Source organism: Pholis gunnellus (genome assembly GCF_910591455.1).
Source record: "Pholis gunnellus genome assembly, chromosome: 15".
Classification (NCBI taxonomy): Eukaryota; Metazoa; Chordata; class Actinopteri; order Perciformes; family Pholidae; genus Pholis; species Pholis gunnellus.
In genome coordinates this window covers 310,969-330,540 of record NC_136542.1, presented here as the reverse complement: position 1 = coordinate 330,540, position 19,572 = coordinate 310,969, and the positions used below count along the sequence as shown (strand labels likewise).

General features: G+C 49.6%; 1 protein-coding gene across 1 annotated transcript in view; it reads left to right on the top strand.

The window, feature by feature from the left end:
- Window positions 1-18,442, top strand: part of baz1a (bromodomain adjacent to zinc finger domain, 1A) — a gene marked incomplete at its 5' end in the record, with an annotated part of 19,141 nt that extends 699 nt beyond the window's left edge. The window contains 28 exons of the mRNA XM_079174638.1: window positions 3-281; window positions 565-687; window positions 927-1,031; window positions 1,170-1,257; window positions 1,431-1,553; window positions 1,806-2,033; window positions 2,113-2,208; window positions 2,299-2,437; window positions 5,449-5,580; window positions 5,682-6,002; window positions 6,079-6,244; window positions 8,208-8,315; window positions 8,391-8,461; window positions 8,617-8,717; window positions 8,811-9,037; window positions 9,130-9,350; window positions 10,830-10,960; window positions 11,051-11,193; window positions 11,296-11,432; window positions 11,567-11,638; window positions 11,782-11,864; window positions 13,947-14,111; window positions 14,606-14,838; window positions 14,919-15,041; window positions 15,180-15,355; window positions 16,369-16,553; window positions 16,739-16,826; window positions 17,214-18,442. Coding sequence (XP_079030764.1) covers window positions 3-281; window positions 565-687; window positions 927-1,031; window positions 1,170-1,257; window positions 1,431-1,553; window positions 1,806-2,033; window positions 2,113-2,208; window positions 2,299-2,437; window positions 5,449-5,580; window positions 5,682-6,002; window positions 6,079-6,244; window positions 8,208-8,315; window positions 8,391-8,461; window positions 8,617-8,717; window positions 8,811-9,037; window positions 9,130-9,350; window positions 10,830-10,960; window positions 11,051-11,193; window positions 11,296-11,432; window positions 11,567-11,638; window positions 11,782-11,864; window positions 13,947-14,111; window positions 14,606-14,838; window positions 14,919-15,041; window positions 15,180-15,355; window positions 16,369-16,553; window positions 16,739-16,826; window positions 17,214-17,389 — 4,240 coding nt within the window. The 3' untranslated portion in view covers window positions 17,390-18,442. The remainder of the gene's footprint in view (window positions 1-2; window positions 282-564; window positions 688-926; window positions 1,032-1,169; window positions 1,258-1,430; window positions 1,554-1,805; window positions 2,034-2,112; window positions 2,209-2,298; window positions 2,438-5,448; window positions 5,581-5,681; window positions 6,003-6,078; window positions 6,245-8,207; window positions 8,316-8,390; window positions 8,462-8,616; window positions 8,718-8,810; window positions 9,038-9,129; window positions 9,351-10,829; window positions 10,961-11,050; window positions 11,194-11,295; window positions 11,433-11,566; window positions 11,639-11,781; window positions 11,865-13,946; window positions 14,112-14,605; window positions 14,839-14,918; window positions 15,042-15,179; window positions 15,356-16,368; window positions 16,554-16,738; window positions 16,827-17,213) is intronic.
- Between the last annotated feature and the right edge of the window lie 1,130 nt (window positions 18,443-19,572).

Sequence of the window (19,572 nt, the reverse complement as noted above, 5' to 3'; positions counted from 1 at the left end):
AGTGAGTTCTTTGAGAGGACCATCCTGTGTAACAGTCTGGTGTGGAGCTGCTGTCTGACCGGTCGTGCTGGTCTCACCTACCTGGAGGCGGTGGAGAGCGAGCGGAGAGCCTCTGTGAGCCTTCAGACCTTCTCCAGGTCTCTGCTGGTCCCTCTGCTCCACCTGGCCTCTCTGAGCCACCGCTGCAGACTGACGGAGCTCTGTGAGGACGTCTACACCTTCAGCAAGGACCGCTTCTTCCCTGGGGAGACGGTGGACGTGGTGGGACGCAACGGGGCCAGGTACTGAGGGGGGGGGGGGACGCAACAGGGCCAGGTACTGAGGGGGGGGGGCGCAACGGGGCCAGGTACTGGGGGGGCGCGCAACGGGGCCAGGTACTGAGGGGGGGGGGGGACGACGCAACGGGGCCAGGTACTGATGGGGGGGGGCGCAACGGGGCCAGGTACTGAGGGGGGGGGGCGCAACGGGGCCAGGTACTTGGGGGGGGGGGGGGGGGGGGGGGGGCATATTATTATAATAATAATTGTGTGTGTGTGTGTGTGTGTGTGTGTGTGTGTCTCTCAGACATGTGTGTGAGATCCTCCAGGTCCACTCTCCTCACTCCAGCACTAACGGACGCTCCAAAGCAGCTGACGACACCATCGTCATCAGTGACAGCGACGAGGACACCAAAGCACAGGTCAACGGGTCAGTAGGTCATCTGTCCTCATGGGGTCAAACCCTGGTGCATTGTGGGTAATCTAGGCAAAGAATATTTGGAATAGAAAAAAGGATTTCTGTTCTTCTAAGTAAGTGTGTGTGTGTGTGTGTGTGTGTGTGTGTGTGTGTGTGTGTGTGTGTGTGTGTGTGTGTGTGTGTGTGTGTGTGTGTGTGTGTGTGTGTGTGTGTGTGTGTGTGTGTGTGTGTGTGTGTGTGTGTGTCAGCAGGAAGAAGAGGAAGAAGCCTCTGAGTCCGTCAGTGTTTAAATACACAGTGAAGATGATGAAGGCCGAACACACGGAGCCGTTCACTGTGAAAGCCAATCAGATCAGGTGAGAGGAAGTGACATCATCCATACTGTCTGTCTGCTGTGTGTATCCAGACAGACAGACAGGCTCATCAAGTTGCCACATGACTGCTTATTAAGATAATGCTGCTGAATGAATGTCTCTCTGCTGGTGTTTGTTCAGTCGCAGGAAGACCAGCGTGTCCAAAGAGAGACTGAAGCTGCTGTTTAAGCAACACTGTGAACCTCAGAATGGAACCATCGTCCTCAAGGTGACAACAGCATGCCGCCTCACGAGACCGCATGCCGCCTCACGAGACCGCATGCCGCCTCACAAGACCGCATGCCGCCTCACGAGACCGCATGCCGCCTCACGAGACCGCATGCCGCCTCCTGTGTGTCGACAATCACTTCCTGTGTGTTGATGTCACTTCCTGTCTCTCAGCCCTCCACAGTGATGAAGTACCGGCTGTCTGAACAATCGTTCTCTCAGTTCTTCCCTGATGAGCCCCCGCTCTTCCCCTTCAGCCCCCCCTCTAAAGGTGGAGGGCGTGGCTCACCTGGACAGGTGAGTGATGATGATGATGATGTGAGGAAGAGATTCATACATCGGATCAGTTTAATGGGACATTTCTAGCCAAGTGTTCATATTATTGATTAGTAATACAAGTGTAGTTTAATTAAGTAGTAGTAGAAATATTTATACTTTTATACACATACTTTTATATATATATATATATATTTAGTTTATGTATATGTATACTATATATATATATATATATATAAGGATACGTAGTATAAGTATTCGATGTGTCTTCAGGCGAGCTCGTCGCTCATCAAAGCGGCGGCCGAGAAGCTGAAGCTGCTGCAGCAGAAGGAGGACATGACAGCAGGACGCATGAAGAAGGAGAAGGAGGACCTGCAGGAGGCCAAGAGGAGGGAGAAGGAGGACAGAGAGAGGATAAAGGAGGAGCAGAGGAGGAGGTTTGAGGAGGAGAAACAGAAGAGGAGGGAGGAGAAGGAGCTCAGGAAGCTGGAGAAGGACAGGGTGAGTTTTAGACTTATAATAAATATTATAATCTTTATTATAAATAATATAATTATTCATAATAATGATTATTATAAAGGAACGAGAGAAGCTGAAGGAGGAGAAGAAGAAATACGCTGAGCGACTGAAACTGTGGAACAAACCTCGAGAAGACATGGAGTGTGAAGACCTGAAGGTCAGTGAACGCACCACAGAGCTGTCTGTCTGCTCTGTAGAGAGACAGGTTACTCATCCATAATGTGTGTGTGTGTGCTGGTTCAACCAGGATCTGCCCAGTCCGGTTCCAGTGAGGACCCGTCTGCCGGCCCAGCTCTTTGGTGAAGCTCTGATGGTTCTGGAGTTCCTGAGGGCCTTTGGAGAGGTCTTCCACCTGAAGGACGAGTTCCCCGACGGACTCTCACTGGGTTAGAACTCCTCACACCTAGACCAGGACCCTGTGAGTCCTTACAGGGTCCACTGGGTTAGAACTCCTCACACCTAGACCAGGACCCTGTGAGTCCTAACAGGGTCCACTGGGTTAGAACTCCTCACACCTAGACCAGGACCCTGTGAGTCCTTACAGGGTCCACTGGGTTAGAACTCCTCACACCTAGACCAGGACCCTGTGGGTCTGTACAGGGTCCACTTTGGTCCTGTGTTGGTGTTTTTAAGTGGAACCCAACACATGTTCTGTATAAGTCCATTCACCATGGTTAGAGATTAATGTGCGTCTTCCTGTCTCTCTGACGGCGTGTTGTCCCGTCTGTCTCTCTGAAGGCGTGTTGTCCCGTCTGTCTCTCTGACGGCGTGTTGTCCCGTCTGTCTCTCTGACGGCGTGTTGTCCCGTCTGTCTCTCTGAAGGCGTGTTGTCCCGTCTGTCTCTCTGAAGGCGTGTTGTCCCGTCTGTCTCTCTGAAGGCGTGTTGTCCCGTCTGTCTCTCTGAAGGCGTGTTGTCCCGTCTGTCTCTCTGAAGGCGTGTTGTCCCGTCTGTCTCTCTGACAGCGTGTTGTCCCGTCTGTCTTTCTGACAGCGTGTTGTTAGCGTGTTGTCCCGTCTGTCTCTCTGACAGCGTGTTGTCCCGTCTGTCTTTCTGACAGCGTGTTGTCCCGTCTGTCTTTCTGACAGCGTGTTGTTAGCGTGTTGTCCTGTCTGTCTCTCTGAAGGCGTGTTGTCCCGTCTGTCTCTCTGACGGCGTGTTGTCCCGCCTGTCTCTCTGACGGCGTGTTGTCCCGTCTGTCTCTCTGACGGCGTGTTGTCCCGTCTGTCTCTCTGACGGCGTGTTGTCCCGTCTGTCTCTCTGAAGGCGTGTTGTCCCGTCTGTCTCTCTGACGGCGTGTTGTCCCGTCTGTCTCTCTGACGGCGTGTTGTCCCGCCTGTCTCTCTGACGGCGTGTTGTCCCGTCTGTCTCTCTGACGGCGTGTTGTCCCGTCTGTCTCTCTGACGGCGTGTTGTCCCGTCTGTCTCTCTGAAGGCGTGTTGTCCCGTCTGTCTCTCTGAAGGCGTGTTGTCCCGTCTGTCTCTCTGACGGCGTGTTGTCCCGTCTGTCTCTCTGACGGCGTGTTGTCCCGTCTGTCTCTCTGACGGCGTGTTGTCCCGTCTGTCTCTCTGACGGCGTGTTGTCCCGTCTGTCTCTCTGACGGCGTGTTGTCCCGTCTGTCTCTCTGACGGCGTGTTGTCCCGTCTGTCTCTCTGAAGGCGTGTTGTCCCGTCTGTCTCTCTGACGGCGTGTTGTCCCGTCTGTCTTTCTGACAGCGTGTTGTTAGCGTGTTGTCCCGTCTGTCTCTCTGACAGCGTGTTGTCCCGTCTGTCTTTCTGACAGCGTGTTGTTAGCGTGTTGTCCCGTCTGTCTCTCTGACAGCGTGTTGTCCCGTCTGTCTTTCTGACAGCGTGTTGTCCCGTCTGTCTTTCTGACAGCGTGTTGTTAGCGTGTTGTCCTGTCTGTCTCTCTGAAGGCGTGTTGTCCCGTCTGTCTCTCTGACGGCGTGTTGTCCCGCCTGTCTCTCTGACGGCGTGTTGTCCCGTCTGTCTCTCTGACGGCGTGTTGTCCCGTCTGTCTCTCTGACAGCGTGTTGTCCCGTCTGTCTCTCTGACAGCGTGTTGTCCCGTCTGTCTCTCTGAAGGCGTGTTGTCCCGTCTGTCTCTCTGACGGCGTGTTGTCCCGTCTGTCTCTCTGACGGCGTGTTGTCCCGCCTGTCTCTCTGACGGCGTGTTGTCCCGTCTGTCTCTCTGACGGCGTGTTGTCCCGTCTGTCTCTCTGACGGCGTGTTGTCCCGTCTGTCTCTCTGAAGGCGTGTTGTCCCGTCTGTCTCTCTGAAGGCGTGTTGTCCCGTCTGTCTCTCTGACGGCGTGTTGTCCCGTCTGTCTCTCTGACGGCGTGTTGTCCCGTCTGTCTCTCTGACGGCGTGTTGTCCCGTCTGTCTCTCTGACGGCGTGTTGTCCCGTCTGTCTCTCTGACGGCGTGTTGTCCCGTCTGTCTCTCTGACGGCGTGTTGTCCCGTCTGTCTCTCTGAGGGCGTGTTGTCCCGTCTGTCTCTCTGACGGCGTGTTGTCCCGTCTGTCTCTCTGACGGCGTGTTGTCCCGTCTGTCTCTCTGACGGCGTGTTGTCCCGTCTGTCTCTCTGACGGCGTGTTGTCCCGTCTGTCTCTCTGAAGGCGTGTTGTCCCGTCTGTCTCTCTGAAGGCGTGTTGTCCCGTCTGTCTCTCTGACGGCGTGTTGTCCCGTCTGTCTCTCTGAAGGCGTGTTGTCCCGTCTGTCTCTCTGAAGGCGTGTTGTCCCGTCTGTCTCTCTGACGGCGTGTTGTCCCGTCTGTCTCTCTGACGGCGTGTTGTCCCGTCTGTCTCTCTGAAGGCGTGTTGTCCCGTCTGTCTCTCTGAAGGCGTGTTGTCCCGTCTGTCTCTCTGACGGCGTGTTGTCCCGTCTGTCTCTCTGAAGGCGTGTTGTCCCGTCTGTCTCTCTGACGGCGTGTTGTCCCGTCTGTCTCTCTGACGGCGTGTTGTCCCGTCTGTCTCTCTGAAGGCGTGTTGTCCCGTCTGTCTCTCTGACGGCGTGTTGTCCCGTCTGTCTCTCTGACGGCGTGTTGTCCCGTCTGTCTCTCTGACGGCGTGTTGTCCCGTCTGTCTCTCTGAAGGCGTGTTGTCCCGTCTGTCTCTCTGAAGGCGTGTTGTCCCGTCTGTCTCTCTGACGGCGTGTTGTCCCGTCTGTCTCTCTGACGGCGTGTTGTCCCGTCTGTCTCTCTGACGGCGTGTTGTCCCGTCTGTCTCTCTGACGGCGTGTTGTCCCGTCTGTCTCTCTGAAGGCGTGTTGTCCCGTCTGTCTCTCTGACGGCGTGTTGTCCCGTCTGTCTCTCTGACGGCGTGTTGTCCCGTCTGTCTCTCTGACGGCGTGTTGTCCCGTCTGTCTCTCTGACGGCGTGTTGTCCCGTCTGTCTCTCCACAGAGGTTCTGGAGGAGGCTCTGGTGGGTTCTGATCCTGAGGGTCCTCTCTGTGAGTTGCTGTTCTTCTTTCTGTCGGCCATCTTTCAGGCTCTGGATGAAGAGCAGGAGGACATCGCTAAAGAGCAGGCTGAAGGTCTGATACACACACATTCACATTCAGACACATTCAACATGGTGTGTTCTCATTCTAGTGCGTATAACATGTGTGTACTTCATGCTGTTGTCTATGTGCAGACCTGTCGGAGGCTCTGGACGATGACTGTGATGCGACCCAGTCTGCGCTCAATGCCGTCGCCTCATTGGCTGCCTCGTGGTCTCAGCTGCACCAGGGCTGTGGTCTGAAGCAGTTAGACCTGGACAGCTGCACCCTCTCAGAGATCCTCCGGCTGCACATCTTGGCGTCCGGCGCTGAATGTTATCACGGCAACGCCAAGTTCCGCTACCAGAAGCAGGGCGGGTTCACGCCGATGGACGACCCGTGTGTCGAGCTGCGATTGGCCGAGCCGGCGCTGCTGAAGAGACTGACGAGCACCTCTGTGTACGACCTCACGCCAGGTTTGTTATTGGCGAGTTATTGGCGTGTTATTGGCGTGTTATTGACGTGTTATTGACGTGTTATTGACGTGTTTAGAGGAGAAGCTGAGGATCCTACAGGCTCTGGTGGGGAAGCTGCTGACGTTGGCCTCCAGCAGAGACCTGATAGAAGACTGTGTGGAGGATCAGAGATCAGCTAGACAGGAACTGAGAGAAATCAGAGCTGAACAACACCGCAGAGACAGAGAGGAGGCAGCACACAGGTACACTATGTATACAGGTATATACACACAGGTACACTATGTATACAGGTATATACACACAGGTACACTATGTATACAGGTATATACACACAGGTACACTATGTATACAGGTATATACACACAGGTACACTATGGATACAGGTATATACACACAGGTACACTATGGATACAGGTATATACACACAGGTACACTATGGATACAGGTATATACACACAGGTACACTATGGATACAGGTATATACACACAGGTACACTATGTATACAGGTATACACACAGGTATACTATGGATACAGGTATATACACACAGGTATACTATGTATACGGGTATATACACACGGGTACACTATGGATACAGGTATATACACAGGTACACTATGTATACAGGTATATACACACAGGTACACGGGTATATACACACAGGTACACTATGTATACGGGTATATACACACAGGTACACTATGTATACGGGTATATACACACAGGTACACTATGTATACGGGTATATACACACAGGTACACTATGTATATACACACAGGTTCACTATGTATACGGGTATATACACACAGGTTCACTATGTATACGGGTATATACACACAGGTACACTATGGATACGGGTATATACACACAGGTACACTATGTATATGGGTATATACACACAGGTACACTATGGATACAGGTATATACACACAGGTGTACTATGGATACGGGTATATACACACAGGTACACTATGGATACAGGTATATACACACAGGTACACTATGTATACAGGTATATACACACAGGTACACTATGGATACAGGTATATACACACAGGTACACTATGGATACAGGTATATACACACAGGTACACTATGGATACAGGTATATACACACAGGTACACTATGGATACAGGTATATACACACAGGTACACTATGTATACAGGTATACACACAGGTATACTATGGATACAGGTATATACACACAGGTATACTATGTATACGGGTATATACACACGGGTACACTATGGATACAGGTATATACACAGGTACACTATGTATACAGGTATATACACACAGGTACACGGGTATATACACACAGGTACACTATGTATACGGGTATATACACACAGGTACACTATGTATACGGGTATATACACACAGGTACACTATGTATACGGGTATATACACACAGGTACACTATGTATATACACACAGGTTCACTATGTATACGGGTATATACACACAGGTTCACTATGTATACGGGTATATACACACAGGTACACTATGGATACGGGTATATACACACAGGTACACTATGTATATGGGTATATACACACAGGTACACTATGGATACAGGTATATACACACAGGTGTACTATGGATACGGGTATATACACACAGGTACACTATGGATACAGGTATATATACACAGGTATACTATGAATACAGGTATATACACACAGGTACACTATAGATACAGGTATTTATACACAGGTACACTATGTATACGGGTATATACACACAGGTACACTATGTATATGGGTATATACACACAGGTACACTATGGATACGGGTATATACACACAGGTATACTATGTATACACACAAGTATACTATGTATACAGGTATATACACACAGGTACACTATGTATACAGGTATATACACACAGGTATACAGGTATACACACAGGTATACTATGTACACAGGTACATACACACAGGTATACAATGTACACAGGTACATACACACAGCTACACTATGTATACAGGTATATACACAGGTATACTATGTACACAGCTACATACACACAGGTATACTATGTACACAGGTATATACACACACAGGAGGTACACACACACACAGGTACACTATGTACACAGGTACACACACACAGGTACACACACGCACAGGTACACTATGTACACAGGTTTGAACACAACAATGAATTAAAACGGTTCTAATTGTCTTCTCCTCTTCAGGGTCCGTCTCCGTAAAGAGGAGAAGCTGAGGGAGCAGGAGATGAGGCTGAAAGAGAAGGAGGAGAGACTGAGGGAGCAGGAAGTGAAGGGAGGACTCAACACCAACAGGTACGACTCATCATGTGTCTCCTTGATTCCGTCATCAGTCACTAGAAAAGTTGTGAACATGTTGTCTGTCTGCAGTGAGACTCCTGTAGACCTCACTGAGGAAGACGAGGAGCAAAACTCTTCACCCAACAAGAAGAAGATGGAGGGTAAAAAATACACATCTGAGTCATGCCTGTCTCCTCCTTTCTGCTGAGTCATGCGTGTCTCCTCCTTTCTGCTGAGTCATGCGTGTCTCCTCCTTTCTGCTGAGTTATGCGTGTCTCCTCCTTTCTGCTGAGTCATGAGTGTCCTGTCCCTCCAGCTAAAGTCAACCATAGAGACAACCCTAGGACCTCTGACCCTAAACCCTCATCGTGCCCCCCCGGCGTCCTGAGTGCAGAGGAGCAGGAGGAGCAGGAGAAGGTCAGGAACATGATGTTTTTTTTAATGTATAAATGAGGACTGTTAACTCTGTAGACTCGGAGTGATCGTAGTGTCTCCATCTTCGTGCTGCAGGTTCAAGAGCTGCAGGAGCGGATCCAGAAGGCGGCGGCCTGCACCTGCCTGCTGCCGCTGGGCCGAGACCGTCTGTACCGCCGCTACTGGCTCCTCCCCTCAGCCTCCACCCTGTTTGTAGAGGACGACTGCTTCGGTCTAACGGAGGACATGCTGTGTCCACGGCCCACACCTGCACAGGATGCCAAGGCCAAGATGGAGGACAAGGAGGAGCCCGCTGAGGCGAGGTTGGTTATTTTGGTCCTGTTTGTTTTCAATTTTTGGAGCTCAGGTGTTCAGACGTTTCTAATTATGAAAAAAAAAACATTCTCCTGGACAGTGCTGGCTCAAGCCCCGCCCCCCTCCACACCTCTGGGCCGCCAGTAAAACGTCTCAACCAATGGTTCTTCTACACCTCAGTGGAGGAGGTGGATCAGCTGATCGAGTCTCTGAACCCCCGAGGTCACAGGGAGAGCGGCCTGAAGGAGGCGCTGCTGCAGGAGAGAGACAGACTGACACACCTGCTGCAGAACTGTGACAGGAACAAGTACAGTTACACAGGTACGTACACACAGGTACATACACAGGTACCTACACACAGGTAGACGGGGACATACACTCAGGTACGTACACACAGGTAGACGGGGACATACTCACAGGTACATACACACAGGTAGACGGGGACATGCACACAGGTACGTACACAGGTAGACGGGGACATACACACAGGTAGACGGGGACATGCACACAGGTACGTACACAGGTACATACACACAGGTAGATGGGGACATACACACAGGTAGATGGGGACATACACACAGGTACATACACAGGTAGACGGGGACATACACACAGGGACGTACACAGGTAGACGGGGACATACACACAGGTACGTACACAGGTAGACAGGGACATACACACAGGTAGACGGGGACATGCACACAGGTACGTACACAGGTACATACACACAGGTAGACGGGGACATACACACAGGTACGTACACAGGTAGACGGGGACATACACACAGGTAGACGGGGACATGCACACAGGTACGTACACAGGTACATACACACAGGTAGATGGGGACATACACACAGGTAGATGGGGACATACACACAGGTAGTGGGGACATACACACAGGTAGATGGGGACATACACACACAGGTACGTACACAGGTACATACACACAGGTAGACGGGGACATGCACACAGGTACGTACACAGGTAGACGGGGACATACACACAGGTAGACGGGGACATGCACACAGGTACGTACACAGGTACATACACACAGGTAGATGGGGACATACACACAGGTAGATGGGGACATACACACAGGTACATACACAGGTAGACGGGGACATACACACAGGGACGTACACAGGTAGACGGGGACATACACACAGGTACGTACACAGGTAGACAGGGACATACACACAGGTACGTACACAGGTAGATGGGGACATACACACAGGTACATACACAGGTAGATGGGGACATACACACAGGTACATACACAGGTAGACGGGGACATACACACAGGGACGTACACAGGTAGACGGGGACATACACACAGGTACGTACACAGGTAGACAGGGACATACACACAGGTACATACACACAGGTAGACGGGGACATGCACACAGGTACATACACAGGTAGACGGGGACATACACACAGGGACGTACACAGGTAGACGGGGACATACACACAGGTACGTACACAGGTAGACAGGGACATACACACAGGTACATACACACAGGTAGACGGGGACATGCACACAGGTACGTACACAGGTACATACACACAGGTAGATGGGGACATACACACAGGTAGATGGGGACATACACACAGGTACGTACACAGGTAGACGGGGACATACACACAGGGACGTACACAGGTAGACGGGGACATACACACAGGGACGTACACAGGTAGACGGGGACATACACACAGGTACGTACACAGGTATGTCTATAAACTGGTGAATGTACACATGGGTAAATGACCTGTAATCACTCACCTGTCCTGTTTGTCCAGATGATCTGGAGTGGTCCCGATCTGTCCCAGAATGCACCTCTGCAGCTGAGACTCTGATGGAGGGTAGACTGAGAGATCTGCTGTTGGACATCGAGGACCGAATCCACCAGGGAACCCTGGGAACCCTGAAGGTACTCACACACACACCTGGTGAACACAGATAACCAGACACAGCAGGTAACCTCACACTCACCTGTGTGTCTCTCTCCATCTGTGCTCAGGTGATGGACAGACAGGTGTGGCGCTCAGCGCTGGAAGCGGGACACTACGAGCTGCTGTGTTCTGATGGCAAAGAGAGCGGAGGGATGAACGGACGAGTGGAACCCATGGAGGTGGACTCACCTGTCCTGAGAGCCAGAGACCGGTACACAGCTGAAGATGTGACTTGTTGGATTTCAAGCCGACAGGCTCCTCCCCCTCAGAACCACCGTTTATGAAGCCCCGTTAACAGTTGTGTCTTTGACAGGCTGCAGGAGTTGAGGTCGGACAGCGCGGCGACCAGCGGGACTCCTCAGCTGGTCAGCAGCTCGGTACAAATCCTGGCTCAGGCCCTGACTCACATTGAGCAAGGCATCGACAGGCGCTTCATCAAAGCTCCGCTGGGTGAGTCCTATGATGAGAATACTGATACAAATACACAGGAGACGTTTCCAGCTCATTATGTTCATGATGTTCTCTCATGAAGGACGTGGAGAGTTGAGCAGCCTGTAGTTTACATGTTCTCTGCTTCTTTACAGGAGACGAAGACTCAAAGAAAGACCAGAAGAACAAGAAGAGCAAGAAGAAGGACGAGGACCAGGCCAGTGATGGTAGGACTTCCTGTTTAAGGACAGACTCTAAAACGATTATTATGAATATTAAGTCTCTCAGTAGAAGCATGGTCTGACCTCATTAACAGCTGTGAAGAGTTTCAAGTCAGCAGGAAACTCACTTCCTCTCCGTCTGCCCTCAGACGGCAGTGACAGCGGTCGGGTCACTAAGACCGTGTTGGAGCGATGGAGGGAGTCTCTTCAGATCTGCTCCAGTCTGTCTCAGGTCAGAAAACCCTCATTATTTTAATAGACTTCTATAGAAACACATTTGGTTTCTCTTAGTAACAATCTGAGCCCGTCAGTGTTCGGCCTCTGCTCTGCCCACACTAACAAGAGTCTATCTCTGCAACCACAAGGTCTATTTGAGTACTTCTGACGTTATAATAAAGGGAACACAGATGTGTACATCTCAGTGTATATGTTACTGGGTCAGAGTAAAGGAAGATGGGACGCGGCACAAATTGAAAAGTTTCAGGTTTGCCTAAAAAACAAATGCCTTGCAGGATGATTATGTCTCTGGAAGGATGCAGAACCAGAGAGCTTTCAGGACAGACCGGTCATCTTAGCACCACCTGAGCCATTTGAATGTTCTCACCTACCAAACTATACGTTTCACTTGTTTATCACTGATGGTGTTCAATACATACAAATACAGCAGTTTGGCTCTATCTCAGCAGCCCATTGGTCGATTTCAGTGATTGACGCCTCATTTGAAGCGTTGGAGCCAATAGAACTTAGCTCTACCGACCAACATGAGATTGACAGCACTAACGCAGCTCTAACGTATTTCTGTCTGGAATTACCGGGAAAATGGATTTTGATATTTGGTAATTCATTCAGTTGTTGTTTGAGTTGTTTGGAGCGTGTAAGAACAGCTTACATATTCTTGTAGCCCAGGTTTTGCTGTTTAATCTGATGCAACATCATTACATTCATTCGTGATAAGTGCATTTTTTTAGACTGTATATGCTAAACTTTCTCCACTGCTCCCAAAAACAGGCGCTCGGGCTGAACAATGGAAGTCTGTCCGTGGAGAACACAAACACTTTGAACTAGTGCTGGGCCACGATTACCATGTTTAATCACGATTAATCTCATTGTTAAGGTTCATAATGAATCTAAAGTAGTGTGTTGTGCTCTTGTATGTTAAAGTGCTGCTCTATGAACTAAAGGTCAACAACATTTGGTGTGAACACGTTAAACTCGTCCGGTTGTTGTTAACAGCAGGATTCTCTTCACACAGCAGCAGTTCTATCTCTTCACGCTCTGTGCTCAGTGTGTGAACATGAACAACATGTTTCATCACAATGTGTGTGTTGTGTGTTCACTCCTCTTCATCACTATGATGCTGTAACTCAGAGGTGATGAAGGTCACCCAGCGAGCACAGAATAAAGACACTTTACACAGTTTAGGTGTATTTTCCCTTTAACTCACGAGATGCAGGCAGCATCTTTAATACTTAATGTGAATATAATTCAGACTTTGTTGGCATCTTATTCTGAAAACTGGATGTTCGTCTGAAGAAACCGGATGTTGTCTCACGTTAATCTTTCCGCTAACTTTCTTAGCTCATTCTTGAGGCTCATACGTGACGTCATGAGGACGTTCCTCAGACCGACATCTTCACAACACCAACCTGCAGAGTGTCTCCACTACTCTGTAGCATCTGTTAGCTTGTCTCTGTAGCATCTGTTAGCTTGTCTCTGTAGCATCTGTTAGCTTGTCTCTGTAGCATCTGTTAGCTTGTCTCTGTAGCATCTGTTAGCTTGTCTCTGTAGCATCTGTTAGCTTGTCTCTTTAGCATCTGTTAGCTTGTCTCTGTAGCATCTGTTAGCTTGTCTCTGTAGCATCTGTTAGCTTGTCTCTTTAGCATCTGTTAGCTTGTCTCTGTAGCATCTGTTAGCTTGTCTCTGTAGCATCTGTTAGCTTGTCTCTGTAGCATCTGTTAGCTTGTCTCTGTAGCATCTGTTAGCTTGTCTTTAGTTTCTCTAAACTTCTCCCACGCGCTGCATCAACGTAGTCTGAAGACTTCCTCCACCGCTGCCAGTGAGCAAGGCACTTTCAAAATAAAATAAAATGCGCGATAAAATAATTGTCGGCGTTAATTAATTAATGCGTTAACGCGATAATAATTAACTTGCCCAGCACTACTTCTAGTTACAATCTGAGTCTGTCAGTGGAAAAGACAAACTATTCTATGTTTCAGTTGGTAAAGTTCACATCGTCTTTGCTGGAGCAGCTGTTATTCTATGAGATACTGTGGTGTGGTTATTGTCGGTTTGACGTGCTGATGTTTGTGTCCAGGTGTTCGTCCACCTGTCTAGTCTGGAGAGAAGTGTTCTCTGGTCTCGCTCCATCCTCAATGCTCGCTGTCGCATCTGCAGACGCAAAGGAGACGCCGACAACATGCTGCTGTGTGACGGCTGTGATCGAGGACACCACACCCACTGTCTGAGGCCCCGCCTCAAGGTACGCTAACCACACCCACTGTCTGAGGCCCCGCCTCAAGGTACGCTAACCACACCCACTGTCTGAGGCCCCGCCTCAAGGTACGCTAACCACACCCACTGTCTGAGGCCCCGCCTCAAGGTACGCTAACCACACCCACTGTCTGAGGCCCCGCCTCAAGTTACGCTAACCACACCCACTGTCTGAGGCCCCGCCTCAAGGTACGCTAACCACACCCACTGTCTGAGGCCCCGCCTCAAGTTACGCTAACCACACCCACTGTCTGAGGCCCCGCCTCAAGGTACGCTAACCACACCCACTGTCTGAGGCCCCGCCTCAAGGTACGCTAACCACACCCACTGTCTGAGGCCCCGCCTCAAGTTACGCTAACCACACCCACTGTCTGAGGCCCCGCCTCAAGGTATGCTAACCACACCCACTGTCTGAGGCCCCGCCTCTAGGCTCTATATTAGCATCATGCTAACACTAAACGCATATTGTCTGCTTGTCTTTAGTCTGTTCCAGAAGGGGACTGGTTCTGTCCAGACTGTCGACCCAAACAGAGATCAAGCCGCCTCCCGTCCCGTCAACGTTCTTCTATTGATGAGGAGTCGGAGCTAGAAGAGGAAGAAGAGGAGGAGGAGTCGGAGGAAGAAGAGGAAGAAGAGGAGTCAGAGGAAGAAGAGTCAGAGGAGGAGGAGGAGGAGGAGGAGGAGGAGGAGGAGGAGGAAGAAGAAGCAGTAGTGAGGTAAGTGGATATATTCCACCTCGACCATTTACTGTGAGATCAGTCTCAAACATTAGCTTCTCCTCTCAAAATCTATGCAGAACCAACAAAAACCTGGCCCCGCCCCTTAAAGGCAAGGGTCAACAGGCCACGCCCAAAGGTCAACAGGCTACTGCCAAGAACAGCACGTCTGCCTCAGCAGGGAAAAACGCATCCGCCTCCAAGTCAGTATCTGTTGTAGACCCTGATCCCAGTTTACTGTAGACCCTGATCCCAGTTTACTGTAGACCCTGATCCCAGTTTACTGTAGACCCTGATCCCAGTTTACTGTAGCTCTAATTCCCGATTCTATCCAATCACAGGTCCTCAGGTAAGAAGGCCACACCCCCCACTGTGAAGGCCAACATGTCTGCAGGTAAAGCTCCGCCCCGTTCTGGGAGTCGGGTCAGTGCCCGTCTGAGCCACGAGATCCTGGCACCAAACGGCAACACCAAAACCTCACCGGGTCAGACCGAGCCCCGCAAGAAACCACCAACAGGTAAACACCTGCCGACAGGTAAACAACCAATGAATAAACTTTACTTCGCTTTGGATAAAGCGTCTGCTAAATGACTGTAATGTAATGTAAAGCAAACACCTGCCGACAGGTGACCTGATTAGAATGTTGAACCAGGAAGTGAAGCGTCTTCCTGGTTTTCAGTTATTGGGTCCATGCCAAGTCTCCTCATTGCATCCTCGTTTCCCTCACTTGGCTCCTTTCTTTGCGTCTTAGTCCCTCCCACCAGGGATGCATGGAGAGACGCAAGGAAACCATGTGAGGAGAGAGGAGACGAGGAAACGTGTTATAAGAGACATGAGACGTACTTTCGTTCTTTCCTCAGTTGCGTCACGTGAAGCGAGTCTGTTTCTGATGACGAGGATCAGCTGATCACATCTGGATCAGCTGATCACATCTGGATCAGGTGATCACATCTGGATCAGATCTGGTAGTGAGTTGCAGTAGTCCAGGAGGGAGATGAACAGAGCCTGGATGAGGACCTGCTCCGTCTCCTCAGTGAGGAAGAGGAGAATCCTCCTGATGTTGTAGAGCAGGAATCTGCAGGAGCGTGTAACTGATGAGATGTTTGCTGAGAACGACAGTTGGTCGTCCAGGGTCACACCCAGGTTCCTCGCAGTCCGCGTTGGCGTCACCACGGTATCATCAATGGTGATGGACCGGTCTCGGTGCGGACAACCCTTCACCAGGAGGAACAGTAGCTCGGTTTTGTCCAGGTCGTCATCCACTTCGAGATGTCATGCCAAGCACGCAGTGATGCGTGCTTGGCATGACTGATGAACACTGAGGGGGCGTGTCGGCCGTTAAAACACTTCCTGGAAGTCTGTTCTCGTGGTTCCTCGCTCACGGCTCCTCAGAGACCCCTCCTCTCTCTAAATAAGAGCTTTGGGACGGCCGTCAATATGACAACTTCCGGTTCGAGCGAGGAGCGAGGAAATGACAATTAAGAGACTTGGGATGTACCCATTGACCTCTCCCCTCTGCTCCTCCCCTAGATGTAGCTCCGCCTCCTAAAACCTCCAGACCCGTCCTCCCTCCTTCATCCTCCTCTTCGTCCAGCCGACGTTCCTCCGGCAGGAACTATGGCGTCCACGAGCTGTCGGCCTGTGAGCAGCTGACGGTGGAGCTCGTCAGACATGAAGACAGCTGGCCGTTCAAGAAGCTGGTGTCCAGGACTCAGGTACGCTGTGTTCATTAATATATATACACACCTGGGTACACAGATATATATATACACACACACACACACACACACACACACACACACACACACACACACACACACACACACACACACACACACACACACACACACCTGGATACCTTACCGGTAACTTACCTGTCTGTCTGTCTACCTGTCTGTAGGTCCCTGACTACTATGACATCGTCAAGAAGCCGATCGCTCTCAGCACTATCAGAGAGAAGGTCAACAACTGTGAATATCAGACGGCCGGTGAGGACACACACACACACACACACACACACACACACACACACACACACACACACTTTATGGTCTGGACACACACACACACTTTATGGTCTCTGGTAGAGACCTGTCAATCACCGTGTAGCCCCGCCCCTAAAGCATCCCCTGCTTTATGGTCTGTTTGACTCTAAATGGACCATCATGTACTAAATGAACATCATGCTGTATTGAAGAAGACTTGAAACTAGAGATTGAGACCATAAACTCATGTTTACAATGTTTACTGAGGTAATAAATCAAGAGAGAAGTAGAGTCATTTTCTCATAGACTTCTATACAACCAGAGGAGTCGCCCCCTGGTGGACACTAGAGAGAATGCAGCGTTAACACGTGAGTGTGTCTGTCTCTACAGGTGAGTTCGTCTCTGACGTGGACCTGATGTTCTCCAACTGTCTTCAGTATAATCCTCGTCACACTAACGAGGCGAAGGCGGGACATCGTCTGCAGCGGTTCTTCCACGCTGAGCTCAGCAGGCTCGGCCTATCAGACCGCAGCACGGCGCCGCCGGCCAAACGCTCCCGACACTGAACCCTGTGACATCACTGCCTTCCTCTCTGCTCATTGGTCGATGAGTCGCTACCTTGTAACCTTTGACCCTGAACTGTTTTGATTGTCACGGGGTTCAAGGGTCACAAGGTCCAACACCAACAAACCAAACTCATGAGAACCAGAACCAACCAGTCTGTTTAGAGTCACATGGTCACATGACCACAGTGTTGATCTGCTTTGAGTTCATGAAAGTGTAGAAACCTGCTAAACCTTTAGGGTCATCACTTCCTGTCCTTGTTAGTGGACAGGAAGTGACCACGTTCAGACATTCCTGTAGGACAGTAGAGACAGACAGTAGAGACAGACAGTAGAGAATGAGACGCAGACAGTAGAGACAGACAGTAGAGAATGAGACAGAGACAGTAGAGACAGACAGTAGAGACAGACAGTAGAGACAGACAGTAGAGAATGAGACGGAGACAGTAGAGACAGACAATAGAGACAGTAGAGAATGAGACCGTGGAGTCCACTAAACTTGACACCAGCAGTTTAAAATACTCCCATCAGGCCGTTTGTTTTCTCTCAGGGACAATAAATAAATAAATTTAGATTTGAATGAAAAATATTTTCCAACATCTTGTTTTTACTGAAGCAGAGCGTCACCGTGGCAACAAGGTTTTAGGCTAAATGTCTTCATTTGTGTCAACGTTCTGATCTCAGGCCTTAAAGGGACAGTTCAACATCGTTCACTCTCGGCTTAGCTTAGCATAAAGGCTAACACCAGACGTGAGATGATGTGTGAAACTGTTCCTTTAACAGAGACAAACCCTCTGGATTTGTAGTTTTTGTATTTTTGACTTCAGCAACGTTTTCCTGCTTTAAACTGTTTTTGTTTTGTTTGATGCGTTCTTCTTCTGTGGTGTTAGTGTGACTGCGGCAGATCAGTGTGGGTTAGGGTTGTGTGTGTTTGTAAGCTCTACACTACACTGGAGCCGCCGCTGCGTATTTATTTAGTTCTGCGTTGGCTTTATTTATGACTGATAGAAACTTCCTGATGCTGTTTGTTGTTCTTATGTAAAAATAAATTGACTTTTATAACCTGCTGTCTGATGGTCTGATACACACTAATGGGTCCTAACTATAAACCTGAGCCAGCCCTAAGTATAAACCTGAGTCAGCCCTAACTATAAACCTGAGCCAGCCCTAAGTATAAACCTGAGTCAGCCCTAACTATAAACCTGAGCCAGTCCTAACTATAAACCTGAACCAGTCCTAACTATAAACCTGAGCCAGTCCTAACTATAAACCTGAGCCAGCCCTAAGTATACACCTGAGCCAGTCCTAACTATAAACCTGAGCCAGTCCTAACTATAAACCTGAACCAGTCCTAACTATAAACCTGAGCCAGTCCTAACTATAAACCTGAACCAGTCCTAACTATAAACCTGAGCCAGTCCTAACTATAAACCTGAGCCAGTCCTAACTATAAACCTGAGTCAGCTCTAACTATAAACCTGAGTCAGCCCTAACTATAAACCTGAGTCAGCTCTAACTATAAACCTGAGTCAGTCCTAACTATAAACCTGAGTCAGTCCTAACTATAAACCTGAGTGAGCTCTAACTATAAACCTGAGCCAGTCCTAACTATAAACCTGAGTCAGCTCTAACTATAAACCTGAGTCAGCCCTAACTATAAACCTGAACCAGTCCTAACTATAAACCTGAGCCAGCCCTAACTATAAACCTGAACCAGTCCTAACTATAAACCTGAGTCAGCCCTAACTATAAACCTGAACCAGTCCTAAGTATAAACCTGAACCAGTCCTAACTATAAACCTGAGTCAGCCCTAACTATAAACCTGAACCAGTCCTAACTATAAACCTGAACCAGTCCTAACTATAAACCTGAGTCAGTCCTAACTATAAACCTGAGCCAGCTCTAACTATAAACCTGAGCCAGCCCTAACTATAAACCTGAACCAGCCCTAACTATAAACCTGAACCAGTCCTAACTATAAACCTGAGCCAGCCCTAACTATAAACCTGAACCAGCCCTAACTATAAACCTGAACCAGCCCTAACTATAAACCTGAACCAGTCCTAACTATAAACCTGAGCCAGCCCTAACTATAAACCTGAACCAGCCCTAACTATAAACCTGAACCAGTCCTAACTATAAACCTGAGTCAGCCCTAACTATAAACCTGAACCAGTCCTAACTA